The 22,860-nt window shown below is 34.5% G+C and overlaps 1 protein-coding gene across 5 annotated transcripts in view; it reads left to right on the forward strand.

The window, feature by feature from the left end:
- The window catches only part of LOC130674844 (protein kinase C and casein kinase substrate in neurons protein 2), a 139,886-nt gene that overhangs the window by 106,131 nt on the left and 10,895 nt on the right, over positions 1 to 22,860 (forward strand). For 4 of the 5 annotated variants that reach the window (XM_057480270.1, XM_057480271.1, XM_057480269.1 and 1 more), the window contains 2 exons: positions 9,744 to 9,864; positions 10,140 to 10,250. In XM_057480270.1, the coding sequence (XP_057336253.1) occupies positions 9,744 to 9,864; positions 10,140 to 10,250 (232 nt within the window). The remainder of the gene's footprint in view (positions 1 to 9,743; positions 9,865 to 10,139; positions 10,251 to 22,860) is intronic. The other variant, XM_057480273.1, reaches the window with a different exon arrangement.

Here is a 22,860-nt window from a genome sequence, read left to right on the forward strand (position 1 = left end):
AAAGTATTCAAAAGCATTAAAAGGTATTTAAAATTTTATTTTTCTAATCGTTTCAAATCGTTTCTTATAATAAGGGGGCCCGAAAAGATCGTAAATTTTCAAATCGATCCATTGAACCGTTTGTCCAGGCCGATTGCTCAAAGTTTTACAAAACAGTTTAAGGAACAAGTTTTGTTCCTTAATTTGTGTAATCATTACCAAAATGAAAAAGTTAATTTTTTTTGGATTCTCTTTCATTTTTGCGTTAGTTATTTAGTAGATGTAAGTTAAAGAGAAAAAAAAATTTCCGAAAAACGAGATAAAACAAGAATTTTATTATTTTATTTTATTTTTTTCGTTTTTCGGAAATTTTTTTTTTGTATATTGTTTTTACTAAATTATTTCAAAAAAAGAACTAATGAATTAATAGAGCGAACTAGTTCGCCATTGGATTATGAACTAAATTGAGCGCTCTCAGTGGTGACCGACTAGGCCCAAGACTGGAGCATACTGACACCAGTGCAGCCAGATCGCGGACGAAAAGTTCCCCTTCCCAAGCACCATTTTAGCATCACTCACAGCTTAAACGGTGCTTGGGAAGGGGAATTTTTCGTCCGCGATCTGGCTGCACTGACTGACACCATCGTCTCGGAAAATAAAAAAATTCGCCTATTGCTAGTATCATTTCAGATTTGGCGAAAATGCACGCGCATGCGCACCCAGCTGTAAATGGCAGGGAAATACCAAAGAGAATCACTAGCGGTGGAGAGTGATTCTCAATCGACTTCACGCCGATTATTTATTAAATGCATTTATTATTAATTATATTAAATAATAATATTTTAATTTATATTACTACTGAATATAATTTATTAGCACATATATAATTCACGCTTGTATGAAACTTAAACACGTGTTGTGAATGTAGAAACTAGAAACATGTGGATAAATATTATAAAACATGAAAACAGTGATCAGAGGCGACGAGCGTGCCAGCATGCGCGACTAATAGAGGTTCTATTTCTATTTTGTTGGTAGCTTTTTTCGAGACTCAATGAGCGGCCCGATGAAAAAATATTTTATATAATTGTATAAAATTATATACAAAAAATGGCCCGATCCAATTGTACACAGCTGTATAGAAATTGTATACAATTTCTATACAAATTGTATACAATTGGATCGGGCCATTTTTTCCATACAATTATATATAGTCTATATATAATTGATATATAATTCTATGAAATTGTATAAAATCTTTTTTCATCGGGGGTTTAGCGGGCAACTTCTCCCGTGAGAATATTGTGTCACGCTAATGCGCGCGCATCGTAAAATTCCACTCTCATCATTTTTTCATAACGCGCCTAAAGAAGTATAACTTCAAAAAGTTCTCGACTCCCCGAATTCTAGCTCTAATATGTATAATTTTAAATTAACATTGAAAATCGGCTTTTGCGCGGCAGTTTCGGCATGCGCGCGCCGCCACTCTAGTGAGCGTAGTTTTTAAATAATTTTTTTATGCAATTAAATATCAATTAAAAAATTTAAAAACATTCTAGTGTCATCTAGACACTTCAAAGAATATGATTCCGCGGTAATAAAAGTTGTATCACCATTTTTCAAAAAGTTATTCAATTGTTAATCAACATTTTTAACTTCCCGCGAAGAAAATCGACAATTTTCGAAAAATTCGGGAAGTTATTGTTTTCACCCCGATTCGCGAAAATCGAAATTTCATAAGATGCCGACGTTTTGAGGTCCTAGGAAGCTATTCTGACTATTTTCAGAATGATGTACGAGTGTCTGTATGTATGTATGTGTGTGTATGTGTGTGACCGGTCTATAACTTTTTAACTAATGAACCGATTTGGATGATTGAGGCGGCAATCGAAAGAGCTTGTTGGCCATCAACTTTTCTGAAAATTTCAGATCATTTGATCAAGTAGACTCGAAATATTGGCGAATTACGAAAAAAAAATCTGTCTATCGGTTGACCCTGTGGGCCATCCCTAAAACTTCCCGCTGTTTTCGAGCTCCTTGAGCTCGTAAACATTGTTGTGAATACATTTTTGACCCGGGGAAAACGATTTAGATCTGACCATATACAATTATATCTGATCAGATCTGGCCAGATCTTTAAATTGTCTCTATCTGACGAGATCTGGACAGATCTGATCAGATATAATTATATGTGGTCAGATCTAAACCTTTTTTCCCGGGATCCCTAATAAAAAAAAATTAAATTGCAAAAAAAAATTAGATAGTTTTAATTCGATCCGAAATGTAATCTAACGTATTAGAAACGTTACTTAGAAGAGTTATACATGAATTTGATTGATGAAAAAATCTCGATGACTGCTGGGCTCGAACCTGCATCCTTTAGATCCAAAGTCTTTGACGCTATCCATTGCGCTGACCCACGCCCCGGGAAAAACGGATTAGATCTGACCAGATATAATTATATCTGGTCAGATCTAATTATATCTGATCAGATCTATTTATATCTGGTTAGATATGGGATTTGAGATATAATCAGATCTAGTCATATCTGATCAGATCTAAACAGATATAACTATATCTGGGTTGAAAAATTCATCAGACATGAACAGATCTAGTCATATCTGATCAGATCTACACAGATATAACTATATCTGAGTTGAAAAATAGCTCAGACATGATCAGATCTAGTCATATCTGATCAGATCTAAACAGATATAACTATATCTGAGTTAAAAAATTCATCAGACATGATCAGATCTAGTCATATCTGATCAGATCTAAACAGTTATAACTATATCTGGATTGCAAAATACATTAGTCATGAAAAGGTCTTATCATATCTGGCCAGATCTAAACAGATATAACTATATCTGAATTGCAAAATGCATTAGACATGAAAAGGTCTTATCATATCTGGCCAGATATAACTATATCGAAGTTGTCAACAGCATCAGATTCGATCAGATCCGATTACGTAGTTACCCGGGGAAAATGATTTTGATCTGACCAGATAAAATTATATCTGATCAGATAAAATTATATCTTTGCAGATCATTTATATCTGATCAGAACTAATAATTACACATGATCAGATCTTATTATATCTGGCCAACCACCGTTTATATCCGGTCAGATCTAATGAGATATAATTAGATCTAGGCTAGATAGACTGTCAGACATGATTATATCTAGTCAGATCGGCGTATATGTCGTAAGATCTGACCAGATATAACTATATCTGAACTAAATACAACAATTAACATAATCAGATCTTGTTATATCTGCTCAGATATAATCATGAAAATTGTTCATATCTGATTATTTACATTCACGCGATCACATACGTGGAGCAGCGCAGTGGATAGCGTCAAAGACTTTGGATCTGAAGGATGCAGGTTCGAGCCCAGCAGTCATCGGGATTTTTTCATCAATCAAATTCATGTATAACTCTTCTAAGTAACGTTTCTAATACGTTAGATTACATTTCGGATCGAATGAAAACTATATTATTTTTTTTTGCAATTTATTTTGTTTTTTTAATAGGGATCCCGGGAAAAAAGGTTTAGATCTGGCCACATATAATTATATCTGATCAGATCTGTCCAGATCTCGTCAGATAGAGACAATTTAAAGATCTGGCCAGATCTGACAAATCAGATCTGATCAGATATAATTATATATGGTCAGATCTAAATCGTTTTCCCCGGGGCATGCGATCGTGTAAATGTAAATAACCAGATATGAACAATTTTTATGATTATATCTGAGCAGATATAACAAGATCTGATCATGTTAATTTTTGTATTCAGATATAGTTATTTGATCAGATTTTACGAGATATGCGCAGAGCTGACCAGATATAAACAATTTTCTATAAAAATAAGACATATCGTCCCCTTTCTACGTAAACCTCGTATCCGTAAAATCGTATTTTTTGATAAATCAATAAAAACATTTATTATTACTTAACTTTTGTAAATAGTTCAAATAAATTAGAAATTTATACTCTTTATTTATTACATTGATGGAATTAAACACAGATTATACCAGCCGCATCGATATTCTCGTATTATTCATAAGTTTGTGTAGATACGCGTTTTCGTATCAAATATCCCGGTAACTTTTTCGTAGATAAGAGTTTATGAATCAAAAAAAATTTTTTTTATTCATAAACGCAATCGCGCACTCGCACACATATGCGCATATGCACACCCACACACGTCCACTTACACACACGCACTCGCACACACGCACTCACACACACACGCACATACTCGCACAGACACACTGTTTAACAGTTTAATATAGGGGAAGGGGATTGGGCAAAATGGGCCCTCCAAAACTTTTATCATGAAATGTGTTTGGGGCGGGGGGAGGGGCAAAATGTGACATTGAGGCAAAATGGTCCCCCAAAGATTTTTAACATGAAAGGTGTTGTGGGGGGGGGGGGGTAAAATGGGTTGCCTAGACTTTGAAAACCTACGAATATTTTTTAGCCAAATGGGTTCTTCAAATTATTTTAACAGAAATGATTAAAGAATTATGATAAGGGGCACACTAGGTTACGGGTTCAACAGCATTACTAACTATAATTTTGATACACAGTAAAAAATATTGTGTATCTGTGTTAAAAATGGTCCGTGTTAAATTTTTTGTGTTGATTATTTTGTATCAAAGCAACACAATTCTCTGTGTTACTTTATAATTTTTAATCGATTTACTCTCCAACACTTTAAAAGTGTTACTTAGTATAAAAATCGATATTATCAACATTTATTAAGTGTTACTTCAAAATCAACAAAAAAAAGTGTTGAAATTTTAACACAAATTTTGTGTTGAAATTCAACACAAATAGTCTGTGTTGAAAAATGACACAAATATTGTATGGACCGTTTCTAACACACAGAATGTGTTGATTTTAACACAATATTTTATACTGTGTAGACACAGCAAATTAACACCAAAAACTAAGCAGAAGGAAAAAAAAGTAAAACAAGCTGAAGAACTCACGCTATAAAAATTTTTTTAAGGGGGCCCATTTTACCCCACATTTAAAATTTTTTTATTTATTTTTAATGGACAGAACAAATTAAGGTCAAATACTTGGCAAGGGAATAAAAAAAAGTAAAACAAGTAAAAAAAACTGAGGATTTGAAAATTTTTTTCTTAGGGGGCCCATTTTGCCCCCCCCCCCCCCCTTCCCCTGAAATAATATAAATTCATTTAAATGTTAAAACTCCGGACCGGAGTGAATTGGGAGTGGAATCAAATCCGCGTCACTTCAAGATCACTAAAAAAACTCCCAATTCACTCCGTATGCGGAGTGATTTTTTTTTAAGACTCCGGAGCTCCGAGTGGCGGAGTGAATTCGGATTGAAATTAAATCCGGATTCACTCTCGATTTTTAACAGTGTAATGAGACAACAATGCTATCTTAACAATTTTGGCAGTACGGTAGATACGAGGTTTTTAAATTCGAACATGTAGATACGAGAAAAATCAAAAGTCTCTAAAAAAATATCTATCATCATTATGAACGTTTGATGTTTTTTTTGCGTAATAGAAGTGCTAAGGAATGTTTATCACTCATTATCTCAATTTAAAAAAAAAAGGAGTTACGAGGCTTACGTAGAAAGGGGACGATATACATAATTATATCTGAGCAGATATAATAGGATCTGACTATGTTAATTGTTGTATTTAGTTCAGATATAGTTGTATCTGATCAAATCTTACGAGATATACGCTGATCTGACTAGATATAATCATGTGTGATATTGTATCTAGCCTAGATCTAATGAGATCTGATCATGTCTAAGTATTAGATATGATCAGATATAAATAGATCTGCCAAGATATTCCATTGTTTTCGAATAAACCGTTTTTTACTAATTGTTTCTCCCACGATATCCCGCGAACGAATTAACCGATTGAGACGGTCAAGGTGGCAATCGAAAGCTTCTATTGAGTTCTAGAGCTGATTAGATTTTTGAATTGATCGATCCAACAGTTTTCACAATATCCAAAAAAAACGACACACACACACACACACACACACACACACACACACACACACACACACACACACACACACACACACACACACACACACACACACATACATACATACATACATACATACATACATACATACATACATACATACATACATACATACATACATACATACATACATACATACATACATACATTATAACGGTGGGCCCTGGCTACTGCGTGTCCAGACAACCAAGAACCACGGTTAAATAAATTTCCCGAAATTACTGATTTACTTAAATTTACTATTATTAATTATACTTATTTTATTTTAAAATCTGGTTCCAAAAGACGGGAAATGATCTCAGGAAGCAGGTACTCGTCCTGAGCCGGACACGCGACTGAAATAAACTTAAATAAAGGACTCTGGTGATAATTGAGGTTGAATGCTTAATAGAAATTAAATTTACAAATTTTATTTAACCAAATCCCATATGTACAAAGAAAGTTTCCCCTTTTATTTTATAATTTCATTTATTCAATAAATATGTGCGTCCATCGGTAAATTAATTAACGGATTCGATGCGCGAAGGCTTATCGGACGTGGTGGGATTGAATTTACTAATAAAAAAATTTCGCGCTACGTTGAAGAGAGAGAAAAGGAATTATGATCCATAGATCTATATAAAATTTGTTGAAACTTATCAGAATCTTGATCTGCTTACTGACGATGCTGGTCGACGATTCTTCTCGGCTTGGTCCTGGTGATGTTGGTGTCCAATAGGTTTCCTCTGGCTCCTGGATCCGCGTCGGCTGGTTATCGCATACGAAGAAAAACCACACCACTCACTTTATACACTTTGGTTTTATTTAATTGATCAGATAAACGAACTTTAGGTATAATATTTAATTTGGTGTATCAAAGCAACACCACGTATCTCAATTAACAAGTTAAATTTTAATTCAAATAAATTATGAAAGACTCAAGCGGATGGTTTCGTATCACTTCTAATAAGTTGAATAAATTTAGTTTAATATATCAAAGACAAGTTCTAATAATTACTTGAGCAGAAATAATTATGCGTCGGTGCGTTTTCGCTGACCGAACTCAAGTGTTCGTCTCGGGTCAGTTCTCTGGGCCACCAACCTGCGTTGACCCCACCTAATTATGCGCAGGGACTAATTTGCGGTTTCATGCTGCGCGAAATCATCCCCCAAATTCTAACGCAGAGACTAGACTACTGCACTTGACTCTTAGAGCAAGAAGAGAGAAAGGGAGAGAAAGTAATTGAAGCGAGAGAGCCACACTCTCACGTCTTACGCTTTCTGCACGGTTACAACATACATACACTAGGACATCATTCTGAAAATAGTCAGAATAGCTTCCTAGGGCCTCAAAACGTCCACATCTGATAAAAACTCGATTTTTGAAAATTGGGGTGAAAACAATAACTTCCCGAATTTTTCGAAAATCATCGATTTTCTTAGCGGAAAGTTAAAAATTTCAATTTCTTTTTTTTTTTATTTTTTTTTTTGTCATTTCCTTGCATTTGCTGAGTAACCAACGCAAAAATTTGAGGAAATCCGAAAAAAAATTATTTTTTCATTTTGATTATGATTACACAATTAAAGGAACAAGTTTTGTTTCTTTAATTGTTTAACAAAACTTTGATCGATGATTTCCAAAAAACGGCTCGATATATCAATTTGAAAATTTACAGGGTTATTGGAGGTCCATTAAGCTAAAAGAGTCCCTGTCAACATTTTTTTTATCGATATTTGCAGAGTAGCGGTTGATTTACTAAAAAACCAAAAAAAAATTATTTTCTTTTACTTACTTCTATTGGATGTTAAAAAAAAAAATTTTTTTTCAAAAAATGATGAGAGGGTCTTGTAGGGACTTTATTCAAGTTTTTAACTCAGCCGTTCAATTTACTGTGCGATCATGGGTACCTGAAATATCGATGATCAAAACCAAAAGGACTATTTGTTGTTTGAAGGCTGATATCTCTGCGACAAATCGTCCAACAAGATTAAAAAAAAAGCCAAATTGAAGCTGAATAAATTTGCTAAACGATCTATGCATTGGTTTAGTTGAAAGAATTTTTCTGAGGTCTGTGGGCTCTTCGGAAAAAGAAAAAAAAATTTTTTAATTTTTTGTCTCGCGGTATTTCTCATGTTTGCGCAATAGCCGGATCGTTTAAATAATTTTGAAAAAAATGCACCGAAACTAGAGATTTCAAGCTATAAAATGTTTTTTCTTAAATCTCGATACGATTCTTTTTCACCAAGTTACAGCCTTCCAAAAATCATTAAAAAATTTATAAAATTTTTCTGTTCCTTTAATTTTTTGTGTAGGTGTATTTCCAAAGGCTACTGGTGTTAAGATAATTAATAATTTTAGGTTCTTCTGCTGTGAGTTACTAACACAATCACTATTATTAATTATTAATTTATTTATAATAAATTCTGGCTTTCTTGCCAAGAATGTATTTTAACGAAAACACTAATATGTTTACACTAATTTTACAACTTTACACTCAATGCTAATTAATTGATCAATGTTGGTTTTCTTGCTGAAAATTAATTTTCACAAAGCACTAAATTGTTAGCTTAATTTTATACTCTTGTACTAAATGATATCCTTGGCGTCTTCAAGAATTATCTTGAACTTCACTTTGTCAGCGGCCTTCTGGGTAAGATTTACGGGACGATGTACGTCCGTCTCTTATCGGCTCGACAGACTCAGTTTTTTCCAGCCACTGTCTTATGCTTATATATTTTTAATTCATGCATTTTCGGTAATTATCGGAAAATGGCCTTCGCACTGAATTAAAATTGAAACTGACGTCCGAGCTTATTCAATTAACGCGCCCGGCGACAAATAGAAAAAACTAATACTGATACTCATTAGGGATCACGGTTTGGGTAATTAACCAGCCGAAGAAAATCACGATTTTCCTTGATGATAAATAAATTTTTACCTCGTTACAAATATTAATATTAAATATTCTAAAACTATTGTTTATAAAAGTCCAGTCCTCAGAGTAGGTGTAAAGTCGTCACTTTCACCATAATATTTTTCGGTGCATTCTCTTTCATACACAGTAAAAAATATTGTGTAAAATCATTACAGTTTCTGTGTTAAAAACGGTTTACACGAAATTTGTGTTGAAATTTCGACACAAACTTTATGTTACCCCTTTTTAACACAAAGATAATGTTGAAATATCGCCACAAAAGGGCGCAAAGAATTCCACAGTAACACACAAAATGTTTTAATAACGAGTGTATAACACATTTTTTATGTTACAAAATAAAGTGACACAGATTTTGTGTTAGTTTAACACACTACAATTTTTAACACAAACCGTTTTCGACACAAATACACAATATTTTTTACTGTGTATGTTTAAAAAAACTATGTAACTTATTTACTGTAATATTTGAATTTCTTAAATTCAATATTCACATAACAACCTAATTATCTAAGCTCGAAAACGTTCATCTCCTTGTTTTCAAGCTTTTTAAATTTGAGAACAGCAGAATTTCGAAATTAGCTTACAGCAGCTATCCTTTTCAGGATTTTTTTTTAAGATATCCACTTTTCGTTGTGGTTGTTAGTTGCCATTTTTTAGTTCACATATTTTTATCACTTTAGTTGTGTCATCAGCGAATGGATTGCATTTTTTTTTAATTTATAGAGAGTATTTTTCGTTTATAAATAAGTTTATTTTTTTTTTTTACTACATAAGTATACTTTTCAGTCTTCCTCAAATTTACGAAGAATTTTACCACACAATTAATAACGCTGACTACGAGAAGGATCTAAAATGGTGGTCAAATAATCATGGTGTAAATATGGCAATGAACTGGCCTGAATTTGAGGTAAAACTATTATAATAAAGAATCAATTAGAGAATCAATAATTTTAAAATACATGCATGATTAAAAAAAAAAATTTTCTTGTCAATAATTGGAAAAATACTTCTATCATTTCAATTCATTTCTCGATTGAGTTCATTGATAAAATCACATTAGAAAATCAAAAATATGATAGTTTTAACAGCTGCATAAAATATTGGTAGATTTTATTTAATAGAGTATTATAGATAAACTAGATATGCATGCTTGTGACTTTGCTGTCGTTACTTTTTATACAGGATTACACAGAAGAATTTCGAGATATCGCCAAGGGAACTAAGTCGAAAGAAGCAATACCCGCAGGATCCATTACACTCATCAATCAGAGACCTGTCGGTGAAGATTCGCATGTAAAGTTTCATTTTTTTTTAATTTTGTTTATTACTTAGCATTTGCAAATTGATCGAATTACTTCTAAGTGTAAGAAGCCTACCATATATACATTTTGAGAAAATTTTTATCGTACACTGCATAGTGAGCGGGCTAGATGAGTCTTTATGCAGAAAGCACAATGTTTTCAGTATGAGTCGTACGTACACATGTGCAATTGTCAGTAAACGCATGGTGTGCACCGGAGACGAGTGCTATAACTCATAGCCTTTGAGCATTGTGTTTCACAGAAAACGACTGAGTTCACGTGCTATGCACTATACTTTATTTAACAAATGTCTGATTTTCGCGAATTAAGATGGCGCATTCCATGTCAAATCGACCACTTCTAACCTTTAATGAGGCTGAAAGTCTTCTATTCTTTTCCACTTTTAAATTAAAACAAAATATATATTACGTTATTTGATTCGCGGAGTATAAATTTAAATTTATTTTTCAGATGTTGATGGCTTTCCAGTCTTTCAATTCTTTGTTAATTTTAAATTTTAACAATTTGTAAATAAATATAAATTTAAAGGTTCTTTGGCCCGTTAGCCCTAAAAAATTAAGTTAATGCGGAAAATTGCACATACAGTGATGAAAAAAATTGATTGAACTTAATTAAATTTATTTCTATCAAAAAATCTTTTTAAAAACTATACGAAGATAAGGAACGACCTTTCCGATTTCAAGCTGTTCTTCGCTTGTGTCGAACCCTTTTGTCTTCAAATGACCTACGCATAGGGTTTCTTTTTCGCTTTCTGTTTTCATTGGGTAAATCTCCCTTCAGTGTCCAGCAATGATCTGCCATCTTATTGACATTCCACTTTCCTTGATGTCGACTCTCCATTTCACTCATGTCTTAGTGGAATCTTTCGCCTTGCTCTTCACTGTAGTCGCCAAGATTTTTAGGGAAGTATTGAAGGTGAGAATGTAAGAAATGCAATTTGAGATTCATTAAGCAACCCATAGTATCGTAATTGTCCAACAACTCTTCAACTAAATTCTCGTAATTTTCACTCTTTTTATTTCCCAACAAATTTTGTGACTAATCTTTAAAACTTGCTGGACACTGAAGAGAGATTTACCCGATAAAAACAGAAAGCGAAAAAGAAACCCTTTGCGTAGGTCATTCGAAGACAAAAGGGTTCGACACAAGCGAAGAACAGCTTGAAAACGGAAAGGTCGTTCCTTATCTTCGTATGGTTTTTGAAAAGATTTTTCGATAGAAATGAATTTAATTAAGTTCAATCAATTTTTTTCATCACTGTATGTGCAATTTTCTGCATTAACTTAATTTTTTTGAGGGCTAACGGACCAAATAAACTTTAAATTTATATTTATTTACAAATTTAAAATTAATAAAGAATTGAAAGACTGGAAAGCCATCAAAATCTGAAAAATAAATTTAAATTCATACTCCCCGAATCAAATATCGTAATATATATTTTGTTTTGATTTAAAAAATGATTTTCATCACAACAACATCAATTTTTTTTGAATTTTCAGAGATTTTTTTATATTTACTTAGATTTTTACCTATATGTATATATATATATATATATGTCGGAGATAAAAGAATAAAATGGGGTTTTCCAATGGGACGGGAAATTCCTAACAGTCGAGACTAGTTTTTACAGTAACAATTAAATAAAACTTAAGCTCTAGTTGTTTACAACTTAAGTAGATTATGTTTATTACGGGAGGCTTAGGCTCGCTGTGACATCTGTTCACCAAACGTAGCCACGGTCACAGGATGGATATAGTAAGACCAAAAAGACAAGATAGTAAGATAATAAGATTGTTGTCCTTCTTTAAATATTTCTGACTAAAAGGTTTTTTATGAAGAGTACAGAGTTTTTGGACTAGTTGAGTCGGTCAGTTCTGATTGAGCATTCGTTGTGCGAGTACAAGTTTTCCTGTTGACCGTGGATTCGTTCTCGAGCCTAGTTTACCGTAGTACTCGTATATTATTTAATCATAGTTTAATTATTAATATTATCGGGCGATTGTATACTACGATTAATATCATTTATTATTATTAATTTATTGTTATCATTTTATGTGTATCAAATATTGTGTTAGTTGTAATTCTGTATGTATTAACAATTGTGAGATATTATATTCGTTATACCGTTTGTTTAGTTACTACTATTTGTGAATAATACTTTAATAATAAATTACTGTTCTGTGTAATTATTATTCGTTTATATTTGTAATAAAATGCCAGACAAAAATAATAAACCCGATGGTCAGGGTGATGCCCATCATGTTACTGGTCTTCCGACATCAGAAGTGGGATCTGAATCGTCAACTGGAATTTCTGCGGAACAGTTTAGTCTTCTGTTAGAAGCTCAAAATCGAAATCTTATTGAGCTGATGAAAGTCGTGACAAAGCCGCAGTCAAGTATTAAGAATATCTCTCTACCAAAGTTCAACCCGGAAAATTCAAGTGCAGATCCTGTTGCTTGGTGCGCGACAGCAGATATGTGTTTAAGTGAACGTCCACTGGAAGGTAGTGCACTTATTATTGTGTTAAGTGAAGCTCTCCAGGGTACTGCATCTCAATGGCTATCCCAGGTATGTTTTCCGGGAATAACTTGGACTCAATTCAAAGATTTTTTCCTGACAAGATTTGGTGGCGTTGAAACATCGGCAGCTACACTGATAAATCTTCAAAATAGTCGCCCAAAAGATGGTGAATGTTTAGCTGCATATTCAAACCGTCTTTTGTCATCACTCACATCGAAGTGGAAAAATTCAAATATAGAAGAAATCGCTGTGTCAATTGTGCTAGCTCATGCTTCACAGTTTGATAGCCGACTTCAGCGCTTATCGTTCACTACCGACATAAAAACTCAGTCTCAGTTGCAAAACGAGTTAAAAGCTTTTTCGTACTCCAGAAAAAGGTCGGCACCGATGCAAGAAGACTGGAAATCATCTGATACGAAACGACTGAAGCCGTCAACGCCAGTTAAGTGTTTTAATTGTGGAAAATCGGGGCACAAGAAATCAGAATGTCGTTCGAGGCCCGAGATTAGAAAACACGAATCAGTTCTCAACAACCAGATTGTGAGTAAGATCACTACACCTTACAAGCCTGTTACCTGCTTCAAGTGCGGCGTGAGCGGTCATATTGCCTCAAAATGCACATCATCGATTGGAAACAAGAATGCCAACAACAATGAACGTCGTGTGGATGTTTGCACTGTGGCAGCTCCATCAGGATCATTGAGACACCTTGGTGAGTCATTTTCATTTTGTTTCGACTCTGGGGCAGAATGTTCATTAATTAAAGAGAGCATTGCTGCTAGATTCTCAGGTAAAAGAGAAAATAAATTGATAATTTTAAGAGGTATAGGAAATGCTAGTGTAAATTGTACGGTACAAATTTTGTCCACTGTAACTATAAATGGTCATACATTAGAGATTCTTTTTCATGTTGTATTAGATAATTATTTAAAGAACGACGTCATGATTGGTCGTGAAATTCTTAATCAAGGATTTGATGTTAATATAACCCTAGATCACTTTACCATTTCCAAGAGTAAAACCATTTATGCGTGTGATAAACCGGAGTTAAATGATAAAATCGATTTCAATAATGTAGATACAGACGTAACCGGTGATAGTAAAATTAAACTTATATCTACTTTGGAAGAGTTTAAAGAATCTTTTATTCAAGGCTTTCCAAATACTCGTGTTAATACCGGAGAGTTGGAAATACGTTTAATTGATCCTAATGTTACGGTACAAAGACGACCGTACCGGCTTAGCTCGGAAGAAAGGCAGGTAGTCAGGGACAGAATAGATGAATTGTTAAAAGCAAATGTTATTCGTCCGAGTTGTTCCCGTTTTTCGAGCCCAATATTACTAGTAAAAAAGAAGGATGGTTCGGATCGTCTGTGTGTGGACTATCGTGGGCTGAATGATAATACTGTTACCGATAGATTCCCGTTACCTCTTATTGCTGACCAAATTGCCCGACTTAGCGGCGCAATATATTTTACATGTTTAGATATGGCAAGTGGTTTCCATCAAATCCCTGTTCATCCAGAATCTATCGAACGGACCGCGTTTGTGACCCCTGATGGTCAGTATGAATATTTAACAATGCCTTTTGGTTTAAAAAATGCGCCATCTGTTTTCCAACGAGCTGTGATGAGAGCTCTCGGAAAACTCGCGTATTCATATGTTATAGTTTACCTCGATGATATTATGATAATTGCATCTACAATAGAAGAAGCATTAGAAAGAATACGAGAAGTGACGAGTATACTTATTGAGGCTGGATTTTCTTTTAATTTTTCAAAATGTTCGTTTCTAAAGACCTCAGTTCATTATCTCGGGTATGAGAATAGAGCCGGTGAAGTCCGACCCAACCCTCGTAAAATCTCAGCGCTTACAGAACTACCTGCACCCCAAAGTGTCACTCAGCTGAGACAATTTATAGGCCTTTCGTCTTACTTCCGTAAATTTATACCTAAGTTTTCTCAAATACTGAAACCTTTATACCAATTAACGTCAGGTAATAAAAAAAATATTGAATGGACGACTTTACATGAAAATATTCGACAAAAAGTAATATCAGCACTGACAAACGAACCAGTACTTATGATATTTAATCCGAATCTTCCGATAGAATTACACACAGATGCTAGTTCCGACGGTTATGGTGCAATTCTTATGCAAAAATTAAACGGTTCAAATCGAGTTGTCGAATACTATAGTAAAGCAACTAGTAAAGCCGAGTCAAAATATCATTCATACGAGCTAGAGACCCTAGCGGTATTTAATTCTGTTAAATTCTTTCGTCATTATTTACACGGTCGTAAATTTGTTGTGATAACTGACTGTAACTCGTTGAAAGCGTCGCGTAGTAAAGTTGAATTGACTCCAAGAGTTCATCGCTGGTGGGCTTTCTTACAAACTTTTGAATTTGATATCGTCTACAGAGAAGGCAAGCGTATGGGTCACGTAGATTTCTTTTCGAGAAATCCTATTCCAGTAAAATCGCGGGAAGAATTCAATAAAGTTACCGAAAAACGCATTAACATCGCAGAAATTTCCGATGATTGGCTTCTCGTAGAACAAAGACGCGATTCTGAGATATCTGAAATAGTAACAAAGTTAGAAAATGACGATTTAGCCGAAGATCTTGCTAAAACCTTTGAATTGCGGGCTGGGGTACTTCATCGAAAAATTCAAAGGCGTGGTAAAACACTCTGTTTACCAATCGTACCACGTGCTTTTAGGTGGTCAGTGATTAGTCACGTACATGAGTCAGTTATGCACTTGGGATGGGAGAAAACACTGGATAAGGTTTGCGAGTATTATTGGTTTGAGGGAATGACGAAGTATGTTCGTAAATTCGTAGACAACTGTTTTGCTTGCAAACTTTCCAAGTCAAGCTCAGGTAAAACTCAAGTTGAGCTTCATCCCATACCCAAGACCAGCATACCCTGGCATACTGTGCATATAGACATAACAGGTAAACTGAGTGGTAAAAGCGATTCGAAAGAATATGTTATTGTCATGATAGATGCCTTTACTAAATTTGTTTTATTACATCATACTCGAAAAATAGACACGGCAAATACTATCAAAGCTTTAAATCGCGCTGTATCCTTGTTTGGTCCACCTACTCGTGTAATAGCAGATCAAGGTAGATGTTTTACTGGCAAAGAGTTCCAAGATTTTTGTACTTCTCAAAATATTAAATTACACTTAATAGCAACGGGGGCTAGTAGGGCAAATGGTCAGGTTGAACGAGTAATGAGTACTCTTAAAAATATGTTTACTACAGTTGAAACAAACGGGCGCTCATGGCAGGCGGTAATAGATGAGGTTCAATTAGCGATGAATTGCACTACCAATCGTGTCACCAAAGCTAGTTCACTAGAATTGTTAATTGGTAGAGTAGCGCGACCGTTTGGGTTAATAGTCGATGATAATGAAAAAGAAGTCGATATCTCTGATGTAAGACAAAATGCGATTGAAAATATAGAAAAGAATGCTAAATATGATAAGTCTAGATTTGATAAGAATAAAGCAAAGGTAATTAGATTCAAGTTAGGTGATTTTGTTTTAATTAAAAACGAAGAAAGAAATCAAACTAAGCTTGATCCAAAATTCAGAGGTCCATTCGTGGTAGTAGAAGTTCTCGATAATGATCGGTATACTTTAAAATCTTTAAGCTGTAATAGAACTTACAAATATAGTCATGAGAACTTAAGAAAAATGCCGGAAAGTCATATTCCTAGCGAGTTGGATGTTTCAGATGGGAGTGTTGATGAAAGAGACTCTGAGGCAGAGTCTTGAGCCACCAGGGGAAAGGTCAAGCACTAATGACAGAAAAAAGATCGCACCACTTGCACCAGGATGTAGGTCGTAACTGCAAACCAGGAGTGGTTTGATCAGGGGGCGATGGGCATCTGGTGAAGTGGCGGGGGTCTGAAGTTTTTGAGAAGTCGCACCATACGTATCATACTGTGGCAGTTGATAGTGTGGCGGGGGCTTGAAAAAGTGTACCTAGTTATGACAACTATGGTAGTATCGGACTGTACGTGGCATGCAGGGGTCATTGAGTGTGAGGATCTATGGTGGACGAAAATACGAACATGGTGAAACGACTGCTCGAGGGAATTATGAAAGGCATACTTAAGAGATCGTATAGTAAAATAAAATATAATGTTAATGAAACACTGCTGAAAGCTTTTAACACTACTATGGATTTCTGAACTGGATAATGAAAAAAATCTGTAAATTATGTTGCATTGTAAATAGTAGTTAATACAAGGAACTTATATGTGATTCAAAATAAACGTTTTAGATTCACTCGAGGACGCGTGATCGTCAGGATAGCCGTGTCGGAGATAAAAGAATAAAATGGGGTTTTCCAATGGGACGGGAAATTCCTAACAGTCGAGACTAGTTTTTACAGTAACAATTAAATAAAACTTAAGCTCTAGTTGTTTACAACTTAAGTAGATTATGTTTATTACGGGAGGCTTAGGCTCGCTGTGACATCTGTTCACCAAACGTAGCCACGGTCACAGGATGGATATAGTAAGACCAAAAAGACAAGATAGTAAGATAATAAGATTGTTGTCCTTCTTTAAATATTTCTGACTAAAAGGTTTTTTATGAAGAGTACAGAGTTTTTGGACTAGTTGAGTCGGTCAGTTCTGATTGAGCATTCGTTGTGCGAGTACAAGTTTTCCTGTTGACCGTGGATTCGTTCTCGAGCCTAGTTTACCGTAGTACTCGTATATTATTTAATCATAGTTTAATTATTAATATTATCGGGCGATTGTATACTACGATTAATATCATTTATTATTATTAATTTATTGTTATCATTCTATGTGTATCAAATATTGTGTTAGTTGTAATTCTGTATGTATTAACAATTGTGAGATATTATATTCGTTATACCGTTTGTTTAGTTACTACTATTTGTGAATAATACTTTAATAATAAATTACTGTTCTGTGTAATTATTATTCGTTTATATTTGTAATAAAATGCCAGACAAAAATAATAAACCCGATGGTCAGGGTGATGCCCATCATGTTACTGGTCTTCCGACATATATATATATATATATATATTATAACATGAGAAAAATTCGACATCGACCCGTGGTTTTAAATTATTTGAAAATTTAATAAATCGTTACCCGGTGAGCAAATTTCGATAACATCTATGATCACCAGTCCGACTTTGACCGAGCAATCGACCTGACGCATTGATTGTGAAGAGAGATCCGGGATAGACGCCGAATGGAACGGCCACGTTTTTTTTTATTTGAAAAATTCGACTCCGACTAATTTCGATCCCGATTTGAACAACGCGATTTACGACTAAAACGACCAATCTAAGTTTGATCAACGAACAATTACTCGCGACAAATAATTTCGACCGACAATAACCGATTTCGTGAACAAGTGACCAAGCCAAAGCCTCGGCGCTAAAACTGAACAAAGTGTGTTACCGATCTGTTAGTAAATAAGTGAAGTGCGTACGTGGAAAAATTAATTAAATAATTATTTACGCGTCATATTTGAATGATAGTGTAATTGAACGCCTTACCAAAATAAAATAGTATTTTATATTTTATTTTATTTCGTTCGAGCACTTCTGAGAATTACGGACTATTCGTGTCTCATTCGCAACAGCAGTCTTGTCACCTCGCCGTGTAAGAATACTCTGACGTCACTCGTCAAGTATTTCGTTAATACTTACGCTGTATGTGTGTCTCCAGACAATAAAGTAACTGTTTTTTTTTTTTTTTTCGTCAACCGACTATTTTCTTTAGTGCAACGAATAGATTTTGTTTTTCGATCAACTACGACTTTTCTTTTATAATTTTGTTTGTATCGAGTAAAGCCGACAACAGCTATGTATATTTTGTTGTAACCGGTAATTTTTGTGAAACCGATCAATTTATTTTATTTGTTCAATATACGACTGATTATTTTGTTTAAATCTGATCAATTATTTATCGTAATGTTAAGTGCCTGATCTTTCCCCGATTCGCCACCTTGAGCCGATTTTGATAATTGTTTATTTGGTGATTATTACATCACCTGGCGTCCAACTAATAATTTTGAACAAGGTTGCCAAAAATCGTAAGTGTACGCGGACTTCACTCCGGTAGATTCCGGTGGTGAAAAACCCGTTACAATATATATAAATCATGATTGATCTATTAATCTAGCTCTATAAAATTTATTTTATCACAATAACTGCAATTTTTTGCTATTTATCGCAATTTTCATGGATTTTTTTGCAATTTATTTGAATTTCAAAAGGCTTATGGTTGAATAAACTTCAGATTTGAATTCAGCGGACCAAAATACATGAAAATCATACTTGATCTATAGTTCCAAAAATTTTTCTCTTACCAAAACTGCTAATTTTTAGCGATTTTTATGGTTTTTTGCAATTTACTCAAAATTTTGAGGGTGTACGGGCAAAACTGACTTCAGATTCGGATTCAGCGCGTTGAAATACACAAAGATAGGTAGGTCCGGTCAAAAGTACTGACCTTTTTTTTGTGTGCCGGTGTTATTATTTTATTGTTTAAAGGGTTAGTTATTATTATGTTTATAAATATTGATGAATAATATTACTTAATTTATTATTATCATATAACTCAGGTCGGGTAATATGTTTAAATCTTTTATTTTAATTGATAATTTCGGGTCCGAGGTCATTAGAGGGGATAACACGTGAGTGACACCCATCCCTCAGCAAACCAACGCGTGAAAAATAATTAAAGAGGACCGGGCTATTGTAAAGGTAGGACGTGTTGTTGTCCGTAATTTTTAAGTAAAATTATCCTGGCCCAGTTGCCGTTATAAAGTAATTAATCAGTAAAGAAAGTTAATTTGGTGATAATTAATATTTTGTTACATTGAATTGAAAGTAGAAATTGCATATTATTTATCGTTGGGAATCTCCAGAAGTAAATTATTATCAACAAATTATTATCTGTATTGTCATTTGTTGCATCAGCTATCGCTGGACCCTCGGTAGAGTTGATCGCGATAAATAACTGATTAATTGAACCTGAGTTATTGTTGTAATAATAAATTGAGTATATTCAGTGTATGTCCCAGAGTTTGGTATACGTGCGTAGACGCGTCGAATAAATTCCTTAGTGGATTATAGACAACCCGACTAGAAATTTTTAGGTGCGACCACTTGGGCCCCCGTTGGGATTCCCAATTGGGGCCGTACATAGGGATGTCACGCAAAGACCTATTGGGCCCCAATGGGGAAATCCCACTTGTGCCCTAATGGTGAAATCCCACTTGTGCCCCGATGGGGAAATCCCACTTGTGCCCCAATAGGGAAATCCCACTTGTACCCCAATGGGGAAATCCTACTTGTGCCCCAATGGGGAAATCCCCAAGAGATTCCACTAGGGCATCCCTGTTAGAAAAAATATTAAAATGCAAAAAAAAGAAAGATAATTGTAATTAAATCCGAATTGTAATTTAATGTACTAGGAGCATTATTTAGAAGAAGTGTACATGATTTAAATTAATGAAAAAATCCCGGCGACTGTTGGGCTTGAACCTGCATCCTTCCGATTCAAAGTCTTTGATGTTATCCACTGCGCTGACCCACGTATGTGATCGCGTGAGTGTAAATAGTATATTTATTATGATACCAAAGAATAACAGACGAAAAAACCAAAAAATGGTATTCGGAGTGTATAGAAGAGTTTTCAGCTGCCGTTGAAAAAAAATATTTTTATTTTAAACGGCCAAAATGGGATACCCCCTAAAAAAGGTGAAAAAAAAATTTTTATTTTAACGTCGTTATTTCCCACTTGGGTCCCACACAAAACCCAATTGGGAAAAATGGCAATATTTTTTTAAATTTTACGTTGGGATAGCCCACTTGGGTCCCACACAGAACCCAATTGGGGAAAATTACATGAATTTTTTTTATTTCCACGTTGGGATTTCCCACTTGGGTCCCACACAGAACCCAATTGGGGAAAATGACAATATTTTTTTTAATTTCACGTTGGGTATTCCCACTTAGGTCCCGCTCAGGCCCCAATTGGGAAATATCGACCATAAATTATTTTATTTTTGTTTGGGATTTCCCGATTGGGTTCTGATTGGGCCCTCATGGGGATTTCCCTCTTGGGAATTCCCCATTGGGACCCAATTGGGGCCAGATACATACAGTGGGCATTCCCACAGTAATTTCTAGTCGGGGATTGATCAAAGTTTTGCAAAACAATTAAAGGAACAAGTTTTGTTTTGATCATAATCAAAATGAAACAATGGTGTTTTTTCGACTTTTCTTAAGTTTTTGCGTTGGTTACTCAGCAAATGCAAGAAAAAGACAAAAATAAAAATTCCCGAAAAATGTCAAAAAAAATCAAAGAAAAAAAAATGCAACTTGTTTTTTTGTGATCAAAATTTTTTTTTTATCGATATTTACAGAGTAGCGGTTGATTTACTAAAAAAACCAAAATATGTAATTTTTTTGTACTTACTTCTAATGGATGTTGAATATAAAAAAAATTTTTTTTTTAAAAATGATGAAAAGGGTCTTGTAGGGAATTTATTCAATATTTTTAACGCTGCCCTTTAATTTTTTGTGCGATCATTAGTACCTGAAATATCGATGATCAAACTCAAAAGGATCATTTTTCGTTTGAAGGCTGATATCTCAGCGACAAGTTATCGTACGAATCTCGAAAAAAATGCAAATTTAAGCGGATTAAATTTGGTAACCGGCCCATGCATTGGTTTAGCTGAAAGAATTTTTCTGAGGTCCGTGGAGTCTCTCAAAGAAATGAAAAAATTTAGAAAATTTTTGTCTCGCGGTATTTCTCATGTTTGCGCAATAGCTGAAGGTCCAAAAAAAATTTAATGAAAATGCGTCAAAACTAGAGATCTCAAGCTACAAAATGCCTTTTTTAGCTTCCCGCTGAGAAAATCGACGATTTTCAAAAAATTCGGGAAGTTATTGGTTTCACCCCGATTTTCAACAACCGGGTTTTCATCATATGTCGACATTTGAAGGTGCTAGGATGCTATTCTGACTTTTTCAAAGCGATGTGTGTGTGTGTGTGTGTGTGTGTGTGTGTGTGTGTGTGTGTGTGTGTGTGTGTGTGTGTGTGTGTGTGTGTGTGTGTGTGTGTTTGTGTGTGTGTGTGTGTGTGTGTAAACCTCTCATATCTTTTTGATGAATGAATCGATTTAGATGGTTCTTGCGGCATTCGAAAGGTATCTTCTAAACTCAGATTTTCAAAAAAAACTTAGACCATTTAATCAAATAAACTCTGGGATATTTAAGAAATACGAAAAAAAAAAAAAATTTTTTTTTCGTTTTTTTTTGGATATTGTAAAAACTGTTGAATCGATCAATTCCAAAATCTAATCAGCTCTAGAACTCGATAAAAACTTTCGATTGCCACTAAGAACGTCTCAATCAGATAATCCGTTCGAGAGATATCGTCGACGAAAGAATGAAAAAAAAAATCGTTTTTTTTTTCATTTTTCGTGAATATTTCGGAAACTATCGAATCGATCAATTCAAAAATCTAATCAGCTCTAGAACTCAACAAAAGCTTTCGATTGCCACCTCAAACGTCTCAATCGGTTAATTCGTTCGCAGGATATCGTGGGGAAAGAATTGGTAAAAAACGGTCTATTCGAAAACAATGGAGTACAAACGTATTTTCGAGCTCGAAGAGCTCGATAATGTATTTACAACAATGTTTACGAGCTCAAGGAGCTCGAAAACAGCGGGAAGTTTTAGGGCTGGCCCGCAGAGTCAACCGATAGACAGATTTTTTCTTTTCCGATACGATTATTTTTCACGAAGTTACAGCCTTGCAAAAATCACTAAAAAATTTCTAAAATTTTTCTGTTAATTTAATTTATGGCATGAGTGTATATAACATGACTTCCAATAGCGAACTAAAAATTGTCAACGTGGAAGAACCGTCAGTAAAGCACCCCTAGCGCTTTCGCGCTTGAGGTGTGCAAAACTTGACTCCATACAAAATTCAGTACTCCGGATAGCCTTGGGGGCATTTAGAACCAGTCCAAG

Source organism: Microplitis mediator, chromosome 9, assembly GCF_029852145.1.
Source record: "Microplitis mediator isolate UGA2020A chromosome 9, iyMicMedi2.1, whole genome shotgun sequence".
Taxonomy (NCBI): Eukaryota; Metazoa; Arthropoda; class Insecta; order Hymenoptera; family Braconidae; genus Microplitis; species Microplitis mediator.